Below are 20,731 nucleotides of genomic sequence, written 5' to 3'. Positions count from 1 at the left end.
TTTGTATTTTACCCATGAAACCTAGGTTTTTCCGATGGATTTTGGTATGATTCATTCGAGTTTCAGCTTCATTTCAGTCGGAAATGACCATTTTCTGTGTTTCCCCCCCTCTCTATAACCGCCGATTCCCCAAAGATCCCCCATTATTGCAGGGGGATGGGGGGGGTCATATCTCAAAATCTGGTTATTTCCGACGGAAATGATGCTCAAAATCGAATGAATCACATCAAAATCCATCAGAAAAACGTAAGTTTCGTGGGAAAAAGCAGTATGGGCAGAAAACCGATATTTATCCTCTTACTGTATGTAGGTTCATTTTAATATTTTCATAGTAAACAATACATAATTAATATGTAGCACGAATATGTATAGAATTTTATCATTTAGCTTCAAGTTAGCATAATTCATTTTATACTTGGAACAAATTTGCTCAATCTAGCATAATTTTTTCATTGCCCTAGCATAATTTCGTTGTTTGGGTATGGCAACACTGCTCTCCGCCCCGCATAATCCTCAGTCCACGCCTGACTGCCGTACGTGTTAGGTGTGCTTGTAACCGCACTATGATATGAGCCTCTTGCCTCCCACTTGCTTTCCACATGGCCCCAGGACGTAAGCCAGCCTCACCAAAGGCTAATAATACAATTAGAAAGAACTCCAAAGTGACAAAACGATCAAGAAAAGTTATGACCTTAGCAGAGAAAATTGTGTTATTGGACAAGCTAAGAAACGACCGTGCGAGTGTGTGCTATCACCAGTTGATGCATCTTTTTATTTTGTACTGTTTTGTTAATAAATGTGTAGATAACTGTGTATTACAGTACGGTGTTTACGTTTTTCCTTCATAATGGAGTATGTGCTTTCAATCTTGTAAGAAGGTATTTCGGGATGAGTATGGAGGTTTCGGGACAATTCGCAGTCACAACAAACACAAAACAATTCGCCTTCATTAATGAAGATAGCTATGGGTGATGCTAGAATATAATTCAAAGGCAACTACAGCAAGGAAGAAACAAGTTAATTATTGACTAAAGGAGCAACTAATAAATAATATCCAGAACCTATGCTACTGAATATAGACTTTGCTGGATCCCCTTGAAATATAGTTATTAAACTATTGATTAATTAATAAGTATATTGATAAAAGTATTGATTAGTATATTTATAGAATGGCGGGGAATCGTCCAGGGTGCGAATTGTTCTGAAGGGGAATCGTCCATGTTTTGACGGGGAATTGTCTGACGGCGAATTGTCTCGCAATCAGTATGGACATGGACTGTGTGATGGGCAGCATGGTGGACACAAGTGTAAGATTCAATTGTTAATAGAGTATTCGCGGAATTGACTTTTCGCGGGGGTTACAAGAACGTAACTACCGCGAAATATGCGGGATTACTGTATTTAGGGTGACTTTTCCGAGGGTTGCTGACATAATTCTTTTTCCCCATAAGCTTTGTTGTTAGTCCAATACGTTTTTGGTCCAACACGTGACCCATGCATGACAATATTACCGTGCTGGACGCGAGGGTACTGTATATACATAAAAAAACAGACACACACACACACACACATATATATATATATATATATATATATATATATATATATATGTGGTAGGTGGGGGCGCTCACCATCCACTCACTCGATGTAGTGCTGCTCTCGGGTGTCTGCTCTTTCATCTCCTCCATCTTTCTTTCCTTCCATCCTCTTCTGTCGTTCTTTCCTTTACTCTTTTCTCTTCCTTCTGCCTACGGGTGACTTTACACTCCCTCTTCTGTCTTTCTTTCCTTCATTCTTTCCTCTTCCTTCTGCCTGTGGGTGACTCTACAATGAGTGACAGGCTTAATGATTTTCTGTACACCAGGAAAACATTTACTACGCTGGGTGGTAACCATATAACCGAATTTTGGGGCCTGGTGGTTTAGTGGGTAATTACAGCACCCCAATTGGATTGAGCCATTGCAGGTTTATATCCAAGGGGTGGTTGGGGTTTATTGCTCACGTAATGCCACTCAGGGATGAGTGAAGCTGGTCACTCTCATCTTAAATGTCAGGACCAACTTGCCTAGCCCCGGTCTTCTGCACTTCTCATGGGGCAACATAGGATTGGATGATGAATGGATATATATATATATATATATATATATATATATATATATATATATATGTGTGTGTGTGTGTGTGTGTATGTATATACTGTATATATATTACAGAGATAGGTAGATATTTTGTACATCATATATCTCAAGTGTATTCTATCAGTTCATCAGTGCACATATCACTGGTAAACTGCTTTGTTTCATTTCAAAGCCCCTTTAAATTTCTTTCTTGCTTAACCCATTTGTTCAGTTTGTGCCTGCAACCATTATAAAAAAAACTCATATCCACAAGCAGAAGCTCTCCTCTTATTCACAGCCCCAGTTTGACTCAAATGTTAGAAGATCAAAAGCAGCTTACCTCCATCCAAATGTATTTTCACATCCAGACTAACCAGCCGTGCCTTCAGAATGCTGCCAGGTTCACAGTCTGCTTTTCTGCATTTGTGTGTGTGTGTGTGTGTGTGTGTGTGTGTCTACACAGACACAGGGTATCTTTTTCTATGTTGTTAATTGCTAGTGCTTAAGGGAAGATACTTTTGGTTGATGTATGCAGTGTGGATGTGTAAATGTGTACTGCACTGTTCAGTAATATGTATCATACTACAGTATCTGCTTTTGAAGTTATGTTGCCTCTTTTATTTACCATTTATAGTGTCTGAATTTGAAGCAAGTAAAACTGGTGGCAATTACTTATGACCATTGTCAGTTACTTTGGATTCATGAGACCAGTTTGTCAGAGTCCATGGTGAGAGGAGGAGGAGAGGTGGCAGGACATAATGTTGCAGACTGTTTCTCAAATGGGGTAGGATCTAGAAAGCAAGAAAAAACTTCACCTGTTTGCTTTGCCTGTAGCCAGCATTTGTATCTGCCAGTCATCAGCAAAATATTTTAAGTGGCTTGCCACTGCTAGTTACAGCTTATGGACACAATTTCTCAGTACCCAGTTGCCATTCAGTTTTTAAGCTAACAGTCAGTCTGGCAGTGGTAAAAAGTAAATGCCCCAGCCTATTGACATCAGGGTTCTGGATCATCCCACCTGTCCCCCGCACCCCAACTAGTTACGACCCACCTTTAGATCGAAAAGTGGAACTTTTATTTGAATAGCATGATGTAGGTGCTAGATATGTGTGCCCACATGGTTAAGAAAATACTGTATGTCGTTATGACTCGGATATGGTATGATATTCAGTAAATTGTCCACCAGGCGATACAATGGTATTTAGTTGTTGATGAGTAAATTGAGCCTAATTTTAGCTTGCACTTCTTCTTCAGAGTGCACAAATCAAATATCTGTGACAGCAGCATCTCATGGAAGAGGATGGATTAAGGGAGTGAAGGAATGTAAAAGTTTAGTATAGAGATACAGTACTGGGCTTCTGACAGATAGACTTAGGAAGACATGGGATGAAGTGGTGTGTACTGACCTTAGTAGGTGGACTGAGGGAGAAATGAAATGAAGTGGTGTGTACTGACCATAGATATAGAGGTATTACTAGAGTGCTGGCACCGAACTGAGCAAAGTGGAGGAGTGCTATTAGGTGAGCTTGTATAACCCATGCTAAAAGGAGGATAGGGATAATACCAAAAATGGTGATAATGTGCATGGTGTTAGATATCTGTTGCATGCCGTGAGAGGATGTAGGTAAGTGCAGATAAGGTGCAAGCTTGTGATAAATGTAATTATCCTAGTAGATTCATTTCCCAGAGTATTCTTTCCTTAACCCCTAAAACGCTTGGCGTCGCGTTTGCGACGCTCGCCGAAAAGGACATAACGGCGGATCGTTGCGTTTGTGATTCAAGTTAATTTTGAATAAATGCGGGCAAGGATGTTCCAGCTGGTATTGTCTATCAGTACCACCACCCTTTAGCTACAATTAGCATACTTTACCTTTGTACTACTGACCTCCGTTGTTGCCAAGTATCACGTTTTTCCCCCCTCCCCTCCCCACCATGGCCCGGCCAGCCTGGCTGTGATACATGGCAGCGCTCTGACTGCTCAGAACTGTAAATCTGTGCTCTCTTCTCACAAGCAGTTTATGCTAATAGGAAATGCTTGTTTCCCCAGTTGACACACTAGCTTTTTTTCGCACGGTTTGCCCCTGTTTAGCGTTAGTTTACCGCAGGCTTTCAAATTGACATTATGGCGAGTTCTAGCTCTTCCGAGTCAGTGCGAGCGGCCGACAGGAACGAGAATAAAGTGACGGGCGTAAGGCAGAATAAAAAGCTCGCTGTGGTGATCTTTTGGGAAGTAATATGATTGAAAATAATGTAGTATACGTGTTTTTAGCTGTGAAAATGGAAATGTTTGTTGAGTGACGGGAAGACCGCCGCCGCGCTGCATGTCAGCCGTATGCTTCGTTGATTTTAGCCTTATTTTCAGTGCTTATTGTACAAACTACCTGTACATTGTAGTATAAAGTTTACTGTGACAGAATGAGGCTGTGGTAGAGGGGAAACTGGGTTGCTGGAGGTGTGAAAGTGAAGATTTTGTTACCAAACTTTGCAAGTCTCCACAAGTCCTTGGGTAGTCCACAAAGGCTCAACACCTGTCTCTGTAGAAAGCTGAATGTAAGTACTATCTGCCATACCAAGTATAATGTTCTAGGGTTAATCTCTGATTTTTGGCTAATATTTTCCTACAGGTACTCAGACCGCAATCGAACCCCGCCACCCGGGGGGGGGGTCGGCTGTCCATTGGCCGCCCATTAGGGGTTAATCTTAGGATGTAGGTGATGTACATTATTTTCTTATTGTGGTATGTCTACTCCCATGATGATTTTTCTCCCACCTCTAGGTTGGTCGGAAGGATGGTGGACCCATGCCAGGAGAGGATGAACCTCTTCATGCCTATGTCACTGCTAGCAACCCAGAGAGTGTCAAGAAGGCTGTTGACAAGGTAAGATAAGATTGCTTTCATGGATTATTCCCCCACCCCTCCCAGACTTCCAATTTGGGCATGCAGTTATAAGTTTTTCCCCGTTAAGCTTCATAGTTTATAATCCCCTCGTTTTGCACAGTATAAAGGCTCATTATGAAACTTTGTGTTCTTTATCACCACCTGTGTATATGGTAGTCCACATCAGGTCAATTCCTTGGTTTTTCCACTTTGACTTGTTGGCTGTTACATCATTCCACCATGGTTTTTGTAGTTGTGATCCCAGGCTCATCTGAATGTGAACTTGGTGGACTCCACATTTAAGTTGCCTTTCTCCAGCAGTCCATCCTCATCCTTTTCAGAGTTAGGGAGGAAGTTGAGGGACATTTGTTTAACTAGGCATTGAAGCCACATGATTTTTTTGGTCACTGAGTGAAGGCATTCTCACTTAAGCACAGTGGTGGGCAACCATGCACCAAATGGGAGGTCTGCATCCACACTTCTGCACACATCTAAGTTTTCACACTTCCGCACAACTGCACCGGCACCTTTTACACACACACACACACACACATATATATGTATATACTGGTATATATATATATATATACACACAGTAAATCCTCTTTTTTTGCAGCTTGGATGTTCTGCCAAAACCTCGCGAACCGTGAATGTCGAATTGTGAAGTTAAGAATTAATGGGAAAAGTAGAGGAGCTTTCTGGTGGGACATGTACCAACCCTATCAGAAAGTGCTATAACACCAAACAGGCCCTACCCAAAATTAAATGAAGAGTGTTTGCTACTGCTAAAACAGCATAACACAATAAACGTGCCTGAAAAGACATTAAAACTGTTATGAAGAGCTGCAACACCAAAAATCCTTACCAGAAATAAAGTTAAGACTGGCTTGAGTGGCAAGCGAAGGTGTGTTGAGAGTGGATGGGCTGGTTCCTGATGTCACTAACCAAAGCAAAGCTGCCACTTTTCACCAGATTATTTAATTTTCGACATCAAAGTAGGTCAACTAAACCCCAGTCATTTTATGTGCCCTCTTTGTCACTAAAAGGGAGAAATTATAACAAACATTATTTTACTCACTGCCACAAGGAAGAGAGGCTGTAATATAGTCAAATGGAATCAAAAATTGGTGGGCTGAGTCTACCATCTCTGTATTGGGACGGTTATTATTCTTTCCTTCCATAAATATCGATAAGCTTTATTTTACATCCATTTCAGGTATTTGTCCATCAGAATAAAAATAAATAGTGTTATGAAAAACATGTATTGATTCTTTGTTAAGAAATAGTAGCACGACATGGCTGAAGATCGTACGTTACGATCACAAACGATAACAAACTCGCATGTGTTTACTGCCCAGCTGGACCTGCTGTGGATTCATGACGCAGCTGAAGATCGTACGTTACGATCATAAACAAATAACAAACTCGTGTATCTACTGCTCCGCTGGACCTGCTGTATAAAGATCATGGAAAACTGTTGCATAGAAAGATGGACAGAGCCTAGAGTAAGCATTGGTACGCATCGTCTACTGAGTGTCGGTTGGCAGTTGGGAGCATCGTATTGTGGGGAAATTTGCGAATTGTGAGAAAACTTGGAAACTTTTTTCTTGTGCGAAGAACGAGGCGTCGAAGTAAAATGCGTCCAAATACGAGGACTTGCTGTATATACAGTAATCTCTCGTTATACGATGGGGTTCCGTTCCTGAAAACCCCATCATATAGCGATCCATTGTATAGCAAGCCCATTATGACATGGAGTCAATGGGGATATGTTCCCAGACCTGCCTAAACTCTCACATACACACAGCTTAGCACTCACATACATGAAATATCCTTATGTTTAAACATTCAGGGTAACATTAATAGTGAATAAAGAGGAAAAAAACATGAAAACTACAGTATATAGTAGTTCTTACCTTTACTGAAGCAAGTACGGTTGTTGATGTGGTTCCTAAACAATTCTCCATCAAAATATGGACGATTCCTCGTCAGGGCAATTCCCCGTCTTTCTATAAATATACTTGTTATTGATTAATTGATACTTTAATAACTAATTTTTGGGGGGGATCTATCAAAGTCTATGTTCATTCAATAACGTAGGCTTTGGATGTCATTTATAAGTTGCACTTTTAGACAATAATTGTTTCTACTTTGCCGTAGTTGACTTTGAATTATGTTCTAGCATCACCCATAGCTGTCTTCATTAATTTCCATTGGTACTACAACATCCTGGGTATATTTTAAATCAACTTTGAAGAGGTACAAGTACAGTTTTCAAAAACTAGTTTACTTGCTAAATAAACTGATATGTAAATAAACGACGGGGAATCATAGTGATGGCGAAAAGTCCTAATGGCAAATTGTCTTGTTATTGTTATGATGGTGAATTGACATTACGGCGAATTGTTCCCAAACCTTTATATAGACGTAATATGAAGATTATTCGTATAATTCCAAAGTATGTTGATCGTTCACATAAGGTTATTAGGCATTTATATAAATGCCAGTGTCTTGTATGTAGTCTTATGTTAAATGATGAAAGAAAGATCATAAATCGACTGATTCGTGTTTCAATGTACAGTATTTATATTTTTTCAGTTAACCCGTACCATCCCAGGCATTTTTGAAATTTTATACCCACCCAATCCCGGACCAAAAATGGAAAAAAAATTTATTGCATAAAACAATCCAAAAGGACATATAAATCAAGGAAAAGCAAAAAAAAAAAAAAAAAAAAGTACTCCTTATAGGAGAAATAAGAGCAGGATGGCCGTTCATCATGTTTTTAGCCCAGTTTCCCAAGCCGTGAGCAATGTTTTCCCACCCAGCTGGGCGGGACGAGAGAGAACGGGGGAGGGTCTTTCTCTTCTGGAGAATCACTAAATGAAGGGACAGAAAGGTCCATGTGACAATTTCAACAGCTTCCTCTAGCCCAATGAGGTGGAAAAATGGTGTGATTTTTGCGACATCCTGACGCTCTGACGGACAGTAGCACACTGATCTTACCCACTCGTGCAGAACCAAACTCAGTACTACAACTGCTTGGACACATTGTTGCCAATACATTAAGCTACTCCATAGCAAAAAATCAGCTAGATAAAGCAGTTTGAGATGTGCTACAGCGCTCAAATTTTGCTGTCGGCACCATCACGTTGCTGGGATTATTCGAGACGTTTTGTACTGTCAGCACCATGCCGACGGTGGGATTGTGAGGGTTAATACCCATTATTTGATGCCATTTATTATAAAACCAATAAACCACCATCGCTTTTATCACTCATATAATTAAAAAACTAGTGTACTTGCTAAATAAACTGATATGTAAATAAATGACGGGGAATTGTCGTAACGGCAGATTGACTTGACGACAAATTGTCCCGACTTGAGGCCTCACAGCCCTCACTCATCACTGTCAGAACTGGCTGGCTGGGCAAGGCAGGCTGGCTGGGCAGGGCTGTCTGATGAGGCTGGACCGGTGGACGGGTGTGTGTTGTCCAGCGCTGACCGTGTGGGGACGTTTGTGTTGCGTTCGCTGTTCACTGAGCCGCAGATGATCCATCGTTGTAGCAGATCGTTCCCATTGTATAGCGAGTGTAGGGTACTAAAATGTCAACATCGTATAAGCGAAATATCATATAAAGAGGTATCGTACAACGAAGGGTTACTGTATGTATATACAGTATATATATATATATATATATATATATATATATATATATACAGTAATCACTCCAATATCCGGATCAATAGAGCCATCGGTAGGTTCGGATATTGGTTTTGTCCGGATATTGGGCCCCAGCTTATGGACTTGTACTTACGGACCCTAACACAGAGAAACACCTATACAACTCCCTCCGGACATGCATAGCACCTATTTAACACCCAAATCACACCAATAAGGCACATAAATGACTGAAATAAATGCAATAGACACATAAAATGTGGGTTTAGAAGTATGTTCATACATTAATAAACATTCTGGTACTTATGGACTCTAACCGAACCTAACCTAACCGAACCTAACCGAACTCTGAAAAACCCATTCCTACTGCACATGCATGAGGTAAGTTTAGTATGGAAAGAAGTACAGTATGACACTTTCTGGTAAGTATAGTATGGGAAAAAATACAATATATATATCTATATATATAGTATATATATATATATATATATGAAACATTCTGGCTACTTACAGCAAGTCCCTGGCCACCTCGATGAATAACCGCCTCCTCTCGGACTCTGACAGTAAGAACGATTTCCTGAAGCACTTGCACTACACTCTCCCTGAAGTCTTGCACTGAACTTAGTCACTAACACACAGAAGTCCGTTCTTTTCACAGTGTTCACTTTAGTCCAAATAATGTTCCATTAAATTTAAGTGTTGCACATTAACTTTTCCCAAGTTTTTTTAAGTTTCCAAAGCCAAAACAAAGAAGGTTAGTTACGTTAAATTTCTTTTTCTACTTAGTCTTTTCTCCCAACTTGAAAACCTTAACACAACACACCGTTTTTTTCACTGCACAACACTCAAAATTCCCGTGTGGTCTAGTGGAGAAGTTCTTGCTGTTTATTCACTGTCAGAGCCCGAGAGTATCACTGGCAGGCGTCCAAGGGGTGCATCGGTGGGTAGTGGTGATGGCGTACCGACTACAGAAGACTCTGAAGACAGCCGCAAACTCACGTCGAGCGGTGACTCCACTGTAGCTGATGTGCTGGGCTGTGGCTCGGAGCATGAGGGCCTGTCTTGGGGAGGCAACGGAGTGGAACCAGGGCTTGGCACAGCGGGGGTCACGGGCCTGAAAAAACTGTCAATCGTTGACTGACGCAAGGACCGACGATTCTGGCGATTGATGATGCGCTGCCGGAAAGCACGCACTTCCTCCACGAGTCCCAAGGGCCCCATCTCCCTGTCGCAGTCCGGGTGTTCCAGGTAGTCTAGGACGAACTCTAGATGTTCCGGAGTGCGCTCAGCTTGGGGATGGCTGGAGTAGTGTCCTGCTGGGCGGAGTCTGCATCATCATCGCCTTCGTCGTCGGAATCTTCAAGTTCGGGACTGACACCAGCAACCGAAGACGCGATCTCGATATCAGACAACGTCTGATACCCAGGATCGCCCTCGTCGTCGTCCAACCACTCACGAACATCGTCCACATCAACATCGTCGCCGTGCGTACGCAGCCGTGCATGGAAGTCATCCACGTCAAACCCTAGGAAATCGTACTCCACATCTGTTCCGAGAAGCAGACGAGACCAACCATTTTCAAGAGTTTTCACAGGGACTTCCTTCCATGCACTAGCCCAGTTGTACAGCGCAGACTTGATGTTGTAGCGGCGAAGGTTTTCCAAAGTCCGCTTGCCTCGAGTGTCACGTCCTTCCCTGCGCTCGTCCTCGTCCTCGAGAACCACCATCACCTCGTCCAGGAACTTCCGACGGTACAGGCGCTTTGTTGCCACGATCACTCCTTGGTCCATTGGTTGAATGAGAGCAGTCGTATTAGGTGGCAGAAACATGCACCTAATACGGCCATTCTCAGCAACCAAGTCCTTGTCGCACGGGTGGGCAGGTGCATTGTCGAGGAGAAGGAGAGCCTTTACCTGGTCGCGAGGAATTCCCAGTGTCTTCGTCTGGTAATGTATGACCTCCTTGACGAAGTGATGGTGAAACCAGTCTTTGAAAATCACAGCTGTGAACCATGCTTTCAAAGAATGGTACCATACGACAGGAAGGACATCCATCACCCCACGAAGGCACCGAGGCTGCTTTGCACGGCCAACAATAACGGGCTTAAGCCGGTGCATGCCGTTAGCATTGGCACAACACAAAGCAGATATCCGTTCCTTAGAGAAAGCTTGCGGCCAGGTACACGCTTCTCCGTCTCATCGGCGAGAGTGTTTCGTTGGCACCGAGCGATAGAATAGGCCAGTTTCGTCAGCGTTATAGACTTGACCGAGTGAGGCCCTCCCTGTCGATCAAGCCTTTCACCTTGTGCCGAAACTCGTCCACTCCATCCTCGTTAGCGTCCAATGCTTCGCCATGTGCTTTACGGTTAGTAAGGCCATGTCGCAACTTGAACGCGAAGAGCCAACCCTCGGATGCCTTGAAGTCTAGGGCGTCGTGAAGCCTTGCAAACTTCTCAGCAGCAGCCTTCAGCTCCGTTCCACGTACCATCACACCAGCTGCACGTTGCTGTCGATACCAAATCAACGTGGAGGCGGTCGATCTCTGCATACTTGGGAGTAAACATAACCTTCCTCTCCACGTTGCGTTTGCTTCTCGACGAGAAGTCAGCCGTGTACTGCATGAGCTTGTCTCGGGAACGCTTGATATCAAACAAAGTCGACCGGGCCAGGTTGAACTCGCGGAGAATGCGAGAGGAAGACCAACCCGCATCAACCTTCTCCAATATCTCCCGTTTCTTCTCCAGAGTCAACACCACTCTCTTCCTTTTCTCAGGAGGCGGGGCCATCATCACACACACTAAGAGTAGGGCAGAGAGCAGCAGGAGGCCTTGCAGCAAGTACGGCACCACCACAAAAGCGAGCACGTGGGCAGCCATGACGAACAGCGCAGGTCCAGTCGCGGTGAGAGACAGGCGGGAAGTGGGGATGATGCAGCGGCGCTCTATCGGACGTCGGAGGAATGACGAACCAAAACAATGCTCTCACGCGGCGCGCGCGGCAAGTTCAAATTACGGACGGCAAAAAATCGGTTTTTTTTTCCAATTTTTTTGGATTTTCGGACCATTTTGGGAATGTTTGATCCCAGGACGATAAGGTTCGGTTAGTGGGGATGTTCGGTTATTGGGCGTCCGGATATTAGAGTGATTACTGTATATCCATCCATCCATCCATCATCCAATCCTACGTTGCCCCATGAGGAGCATAGGAGCCAGGGACTAGGCAGTTGGTCCTGACATTTAAGATGAGAGTGACCAACCTCACTCATCCCTGAGTGGCATTATGTGAGCAGTAAACCCCAACCACCCCTTGGATATAAGCCTTCACTGGCTCAATCCGATTGGAGCACAATAATTACCCACTAAACCACCAGGCGCCAAAATTTGGTTATATGGTTACCACCCAGCGTAATAAATGGTTTCCTGGTGTACAGGAAACCATTTGGCTTGTCACTCAGTGTAGAGTCACCCACAGGCAGAAGGAAGAGGAAAGAATGAAGGAATGAAAGATGGAAGAGGGAGTGTAAAGTCATCCGTAGGCAGAAGGATGAGGAAAGAATGAAGGAAAGAAGGATAGAAGAAGATGGAAGGAAAGAAGGATGGAGGAGAGGACAGGGCAGACACCCGAGAGCAGCATTACATTGAGTGAGTGGTATATACTGTATATACATATATACAGTGGGCTCGCACAGTGCACGAGAGATTGGGTGGTCCACGACCTGGCGCAGTGTGAATTCGTGCACTGAGAATACATAATCTTATGGGAAAAATTACATATGGGCAGTACCCTCTCATACCTGGACCTTTTTTGGCCCTTAGAGACATAATAAAGGTCAAATTTTTCAGACATTGTACTGCAGATATAGCTACAATAACAAAAATATGGGCAGTCACCTTAACAACAGTAGACAACAGGCCTGATGGACTTTGATAACAGGGGCTCCGAGGCACGGCAACACACTTAGAGTACCTCCACCACCACCTCAGCCGCACCACACTTGTTTAATGGTTGCCAGCGTTGTATTATTCCAGGCTTTGACGAAGAAATTTACGGCCTGTCAAATGTTACATTTCTTCCAGAATGCAGCAACGGTCATTATGGTGGGAGTTGCAGTTATGCCAGGTGAAGCAGGTCAGTCAGGTGGGGCTATGGAGGTGGAGGGGGAGGCTGCTGGTGAGTCAGATGGGGCAGTGGAGGAGGAGGAGGGGATGGCAGCGGGCAAGTCAGGGGAGGTGGTGAGGGGAGGATCCTCCCTCTCCTCCTCGCTGCTGCTCACATCTTCGGCAATTTCCTTCATCTCTTCTTGCATGTTTGTTTCATTCCTCATCTTGTTATGGACGTATTGGCAGTATAACAACTTGGTATTCACGAAATAACAGTCTTTATTATAGAAACTGGGAATCTTACTGTTATTGCCGAAAATGTTATTGTCAAAGTTGTCATTTGTGAGATCTTACTGTAGACTCCTTTTGAGCACCTTCCCCACGAGCCTCTAGGTCACTATTGGCGCATTGTGTGGGGGTGGGGGTCGCGTACTAATGGAAAATGGCGTTTTTGAGCCACTCCTTGCCTCTACCTTGCGTTCTGTGAGGTAAACTAGCGCAGTCAAGGTTTTTGGTAATAATTTTTGGTCACCCGTGCACAATGTGATTGGCGCAGTATGAGCTCATGCAGTAGGCGAGCCCACTGTATATACAGGTATATATATACCGGTATATACTGGTATATATATATATATATATATATATATATATATATATATATATATATATATATATATATATATATATATATATATATATATATATATATATATATATATATATATATATATATATATATATATATATATATATATATATATATATATATATATATACTGTATACATATATATATATATATATATATATATATCTATGTAGCAGCCGTGGCTCAGTGGGTTAGAGCGCTCCACTCTGACCGAAGGGTCGGAGGATCGAATCCACCCAAGGGTCATTGGTAGACATCAGGAAGGGCATCCGGTCATAAAATGCTACACGCTCCAAACCAAAGTCCTCTACCCAGGGGCAATGCCTTAGCCCTTATCCAAAAAAGGGGTACCTGGCATAAAACTCACTTTTTATATATATATATATTTATATTATATTTATTTATATCTATCTATCTATCTATCTATCTATTGCCAGACGCCTCAATCCCCTTTGGGGTGGCCACAAACAAATCGGCTCCAAGTCGCCCTGTCCCCCGCCATTTCACTGCCCTGCTCCAAACTCACACCCCCCTCTCTCATATACCTCTCCACCCCATCCCTCCATTTCATCCTCGGCCTCCACCTCACTCACATACACTCTCTTCGTCAGTCTTTCACCCTCCATCCTCTCCACATGGCCAAACCACCTAAGTGTGTTCCTCATAACGCTTCCTATCACATCCACATCACAACACTCCTTTATATCCTCATTCGTCAGCCTGTCTCTCCATGTGACTCCACAGGCTCCTCTTAAATAACTTATTTCCACTGCTCTCACTATTGACTTGTGTCCTTCCAACAACGTCCAAGCTTCACTTCCGTACGTTAGAGTTGGTATCACAATACTGTCATGTAGTAACTTTTTCACTTCCATGCTCACTTCCCTGTTTCTTATCACTGCTTTCAAAGAACCAGCAACCTTTCTTCCCTGCTGTACCCTTTCAAGTACTTCACCCTCCAAACCTCCATCCTAACTCATCACACCACCCAAGTACTTAAACATACTCACATTTTCCAATTCCTCACCATCCAACCTCGCTGTACATTCACTGACTTCACCTCTCTCAAAGACCATCACTTTACTCTTCCCTACATTCACCTTTAGGTTCCATTTCTTACACACTCTCCCAAACTCATCCACCAAGCCTTGCAGCTTCCCTTTGTCTTCACTCAACAACACAGTATCATCTGCAAACAACAGTACAGGGAGTTTCCAAACACTATCCTCTCCCACCAGGGCCACTCCAACATCCACTACCCTACCTTGTACCTCTTTTATTACCCCATCCATGTACAGATTGAACAACCATGGAGTGAGATCTGGCTACTACGGGGGTTGTGAGGCAACATTGACGTTGTTTTTGACCCAGAATAACTGACGCGACAATGCGGTGTGTGATCGGGCGTTGTCGTGATGGAAGGACCATTTCTGGGTGCACCACTTCTATGTATGTTTGTGCCAGATTCTGTCCCTTAGACACCTCAGCATTGTACAATAAAACTCCCGTTCACAGTCTGTCCACGGTGAACAGATTTTTTATGAACATATCCCTCATTGTGTAAAAACAAGATCAGCATTGTCTTGATGGACTTGTTGTTACACACTTTTTAGAGTCATGGAGATGTTGGTGTCTTCCACTGACTGGATTGCGGCTTGGTTTGGGGGTCATACTCATGAACCCAGGTCTCGTTGCCTGTAATGACTTTTGAAGGAAATTCTTGGTCATTTCTCAAGTTTTCTATTAAGTCCTGACACACGTTCACATGATTTGTTTTTTGACCTTCCATTAGAAGATGGGGGACAAAGTTTACGAAGACTTGGCGCATACCAAGATCTTGTGTCAGTATCTCTTGGATTGAACTCCAAGAAATGCCTATGGCCTCCATTAGTTCATCAGTGGTGCGATAATAATCTTTCAAGATTGCCCATGAAATTTTCTGTTTTCATCTGTTTGAGAGGTCGAAGGATGTCCAGGATGTGGAGAATCTTGAATTGACATGTTGTCTTTCTTTCAGTGTGTGCACCATTTGGTGTGTGTGTGTGTGTGTGTTTTTTCTCATAGTCTGCTCCTTGAAAACTTGCTCAAGCATTGTCAGTGCCTCAGCTGCAGTTTTCTTGAAGGGGGGGGGGGGAATCCTTATGCACTCTTTGCTCATACAGGTCTGCCATAGTGGTTTGAGAACAAAAATCATAGATGCAGCATGCACAAACCAAGAAAAAATGCCAGAAATACAGACTTGGCCCTCTCAGTGCATTGCCATGTGGCAGAATAATTCCCCAGACTGCAAGCAAGTGGTGTCTGCTGGCGCAGTGAGGAACTATTTCTTTTTCTCACACTATTGATCTATTCCAGGAATTTTTATCCCACTCTTCATGTATATACTGTATATACAGTATGTATATATAGATAGATGTGCTTATCTTATGTCATCCATCAACTGCCTAGTTAAAAACTGTAGTGCTACAGTTGGTAGTTTTATGACAAATGACTAGGTAGTTTTATGACTGATGACTTGCACTAACCAAAAACTACACTAATACAACTTCTATTAATTATTTTGATATTTTCCAGATCAAGGAAATCATTCGGCAGGGTGTAGAGGTGCCAGAGGGCCAAAATGATCTGAGGAGGATGCAGCTAAGGGAACTTGCATTACTTAATGGAACTTTGCGAGAAAATGATGGCCCTCGGTGTTCTAACTGTGGCTCCAATGCCCACAAGTCCTGGCAGGTGAGTTACATGAAATGCCTTATATAGTCCATATATATATATATATATATATATATATATATATATATATATATATATATATGTGTGTGTGTGTGTGTGTGTGTATGTATATATAAATTTTTCATTCATTCATCATCCAATCCTATGTTGCCCCATGAGAAGCATAGGAGCCTAGAACTAGGCAAGTTGGTCCTGTTAAGATGAGAGTGACCAGCCTCACTCATCCCTGAGTGGCATTACATGAGCAATAAACCCCAACCACCCCTTGGATATAAACCTTCACCAGCTCAATCCGACTGGAGCACAATAATTACCCATTAAATCACCAGGTGCCAAAATTTGGTTATATGGTTACCACCCAGCATAGTAAATGGTTTCCTGGTGTACAGGGAACCATTTGGCTTGTCACTCAGTGTAAAGTCACCCACAGGCAGAAGGACGAGGAATGAATGAAGGAAAGACAGAAGAAGATGGAAGGAAAGAGGGATGGAGAAGAGGAAGGGCAGACACCTGAGAGCAGCACTACATTGAGTGAGTGGATGGTGAGTGCCCCCACCTACCACATATATATATATATATATATATATATATATATATATACATATATATACAGGTTATCCCTTAATTCACGCAAACTTTTTTCACGCGATTTCGGTTATCCACGAATTTTTCTTACAATAATTAAAACAAAATTATAGTATTCAAATAAGTAATTTCAATATACAAGAGAAATAAATAAAGTATAAAAAATGCCTACCTGCTGCCCGTGTGCACACATATATGTATGTGTGTGTGTGTGTGTATGTGTGTGTGGGAGCCGAACGGTCGAACCGTGCATGACTTGCAAATCGTTATTTGTGGCTTATTTTTCTGCCTTCCAGTAATTGCTTGCCTCGTCTGTCAACATGGGGCATAAGCGTAGTGCTAGTGATGCATGTGGTAACACACCAAAACTGACTTGTAAAGTAATGTTGCTGACAGAGAAAGTTAAAGTGTTGGACAAACTTCAGGGAGGAATGTCGGCGACAATTCTCTGTCAGGACAATTCCCCGTCATTTTTTTACATACCAGTTTATTTAGCAAGTACAGTACACTAGTTTTTTACTTATATGAGTTATAAAATCCCCCTGAAAATTAGTTATTAAAGAATTAATTAATCAATAATAAGTATATTAATAGAATGACGGGGAACTGTCCATGTTTTGATGGTGAATTGACTTGATGGTGAATTGTCTCAGAACCATATGTTTGGGGTGAGTCAACTGTTCATACAATAAAGAAGGAGAATGTAGCATACGGGAGAAAGGCTAGTGCACCAGACTGCTAAAGAGTGTCCACCTACGCCTGTGAATTGTAACCGCATGTTTGGGGTGAATGAGTCAACTATTCATACAATAAAGAAGGCAGAATGTAGCATACAGGAGGCAGTGAGGGCTAGTGCACCAGACTGCTGAAGTGTCTCCACCTACGCCTGTGCTTGTCAGGTTTCACTTTTAAATTTGTTACATTTTTGTTGTTTTTAATACTTTATGCTAGTTTATAAGGTGTATGTAGTGCATAAACAGTATTATTCAGATGTAATATACGTATAGACATGCGTAATTATGTGCACACAAGGGCAGAACATATACGCAAAATTACCACATACGCGAAGGGTCTGGGAACCTAACCCTCGCGTGAATTAAGGGCTTACATGTATATACAGGGTGATTCAAAAGAAACGGTACTCTGACTTCAAGTTAGATTTATTAATTGTACATTGTGTGCTGTACATAAATATTTTTGACTTTACATACTGTACATATGTACATGGTTTACATGGCAAAATCTATCTATCTATCTATTGCCAGACGCCTCAATCCCGTTTGGGGTGGCCACAAACAAATCGCCTTCAAGTCGCCCTGTCCCCCGCCATTTCACTGCCCTGCTCCAAACTCACACCCCCCTCTCTCATATACCTCTCCACCCCATCCCTCCATCTCATCCTCGGCCTCCCCCTCCCTCTTCCCCCCTCCACCTCACTCACATACACTCTCTTCGTCAGTCTTTCACCCTCCATCCTCTCCACATGGCCAAACCACCTCAGTGTGTTCCTGATAACGCTCCCTATCACATCCACATCAACACCACAACGTTCCTTTATATCCTCATTCGTCAGCCTATCTCTCCATGTGACTCCACAGGCTCCTCTTAAATAACTTATTTCCACTGCTCTCACTCTTGACTTGTGTCCTTCCAACAACGTCCAAGCTTCACTTCCGTACGTTAGAGTTGGTATCACAATACTGTCATGTAGTAACTTTTTCACTTCCATGCTCACTTCCCTGTTTCTTATCACTGCTTTCAAAGAACCAGCAACCTTTCTTCCCTGCTTTACCCTTTCAAGCACTTCACCCTCCAAACCTCTATCCTTACTCATCACACTACCCAAGTACTTAAACGTACTCACATTTTCCAATTCCTCACCATCCAACCTCGCTGTACATTCACTGACTTCACCTCTCTCAAAGACCATCACTTTACTCTTCCCTACATTCACCTTCAGATTCCTTTTCTTACACACACTCCCAAACTCATCCACCAAGCCTTGCAGCTCCCCTTCGTCTTCACTCAACAACACAGTATCATCTGCAAACAACAGTACAGGGAGTTTCCAAACACTATCCTCTCTCACCAGGGCCACTCCAACATCCACTACCCTACCTTGTACCTCTTTTATTACCCCATCCATGTACAGATTGAACAACCATGGAGACATGACACATCCCTGTTTCAACCCAACTTTCAAAGAGAAAAATTCACTTAGTTCACCATCCACACGCACTGCAGCCTTCGAACCATCGTACATACTCTTCACAGCATTCAACAACTTCCCATCTACTCCATATATTCTTAACACTTTCCACAATCCTTGTCTATCCACCCTGTCATATGCTTTCTCCAAATCCATGAAAGCCGCATACAACTTCTTTCCCTTCTCTAGAAACTTTTCCACTAAAGATCTAAGAATGAATATCTGATCTACACAACCTCTTCCCTTCCTAAAGCCTCCCTGTTCTTCTCCAACTAATTTCTTTGTTCTTTCTCTAACTCTGTCAATAAGTATCGTACCATACACTTTTCCTATTATACTAAGAAGACAAATGCCCCTATGATTACCACACACTTCTTTTTCCCCTTTTCCTTTGTACAAGGGAATAATTATACCTGACTTCCAATCCTCCGGGACTCTACCTTCCTCCCAGGCTAATCTGCACATCTTCCACATCCATTCTACTACTATCTCTCCCCCATGCTTCAGCATTTCACCACACACTTCATCAATTCCTGGGGCTTTCCCAGATTTAACTTTCATCATTACTTCCACAACTTCTATCCTACTGATTTCTTCCTGTCTTCTCACCTCCCTCCTTCTCCCAGCCATTCCCCAGCCACTTATACTCGCATTACTTCCATCCTCTGCGTTCAACAATTCCTTAAAGTGTTCTCTCCATCTGCCCACTTTTTCTCCCTTCTCCACTAGTAATCTACCATTTTTATCTTTCACTCCCCTGCTAACTTCACTTCCACCCTGTCTTACTCTTTTCACCTCTTTCCAGAACATTTTCTTACAGTCCCTCCACTTTACACTCAAATTCCTTCCAAATTCCTCATCCACTCTCTTCTTACTCTCTCTTACTAATTTTTTCATCTCTCTTTCTTTCTACATATAACTCTCTCTTCCGCCTCTCAACTTCTTCCACGCCCCTATTTCTCATCCATTCATTGTATGCTTTCTTCTTTTGTGCCACAGCCTGTTTCACCTCTTCAGTCCACCACGCTGTTCGTTGCACCCCCCCTCCGTCTTCTCTTCCTTCCACACACCACATCACATGCTGCACATATTTCTTCTGTAAATATGCTACACACACCTTCCACGTCTCCCATCTGCTCCAATTCATATTTGCCCAATCGTTCCTCCACTTCTCTCTTATACTCTGCCTTTTTCTCATCCTCTTGTAACCTTTCCACTCTCCTTGCAACTACTCCTTCCTCTCGTCTTTCCCTTCTTCTATTTCTCCATTCTAATTGGACCTTGATTCTGGCCACCACCAAGTAGTGGTCAGAAAGTCCACTCCCCCAACCTCTATAAACTCTTGCATCCATTACACATCTTCGCATCGTTTCATCCGCACACACATGATCAGTCATTGCCTTCCTTTCATTCAGTTCACCACCCACCCTTCTCATCACTCGCCATGTATACCTGTGGATCATTTTATGCCTGAAGAGGGTATTGGCTACCACCAACCCCCTCCCAGCACAAATTCCACTAATGCACTCCTATTCTCATCTATCTCAGCAGGCACACCCCACTCACCAACTATTCCATCCACCTTCGCATTCCCAACTTTACCATTCATATCACCAATCAAAAACACTCTCTCATTCCTTCCAAACTTTTCCATGCACACTTCTACATTTGTCCAGAACTCTTCTCTCACTCTTCTTGCACGATCTTGCGTTGGCGCATACACACACACAATCGCCCACATTTGTATTCCAACTTTCAACTTTACCCACACAATCCTTGAC

General features: G+C 42.8%; 1 protein-coding gene across 1 annotated transcript in view; it reads left to right on the top strand.

Annotated features, from left to right (window-relative positions):
* LOC145412959 (uncharacterized) overlaps positions 1 to 20,731 on the top strand; it is a 77,949-nt gene that overhangs the window by 46,179 nt on the left and 11,039 nt on the right. Inside the window, exons 6-7 of the mRNA XM_080282781.1 lie at positions 4,894 to 4,995; positions 15,998 to 16,156. Coding sequence (XP_080138907.1) covers positions 4,894 to 4,995; positions 15,998 to 16,156 — 261 coding nt within the window. The remainder of the gene's footprint in view (positions 1 to 4,893; positions 4,996 to 15,997; positions 16,157 to 20,731) is intronic.

This window comes from Coenobita brevimanus, chromosome 94, assembly GCF_032717465.1.
Source record: "Coenobita brevimanus isolate Jiangsu-jjx chromosome 94, ASM3271746v2, whole genome shotgun sequence".
Lineage (NCBI taxonomy): Eukaryota > Metazoa > Arthropoda > Malacostraca > Decapoda > Coenobitidae > Coenobita > Coenobita brevimanus.
Note: the sequence above shows the minus strand (reverse complement) of the source record. Positions and strands in the feature narration are given on the sequence as shown.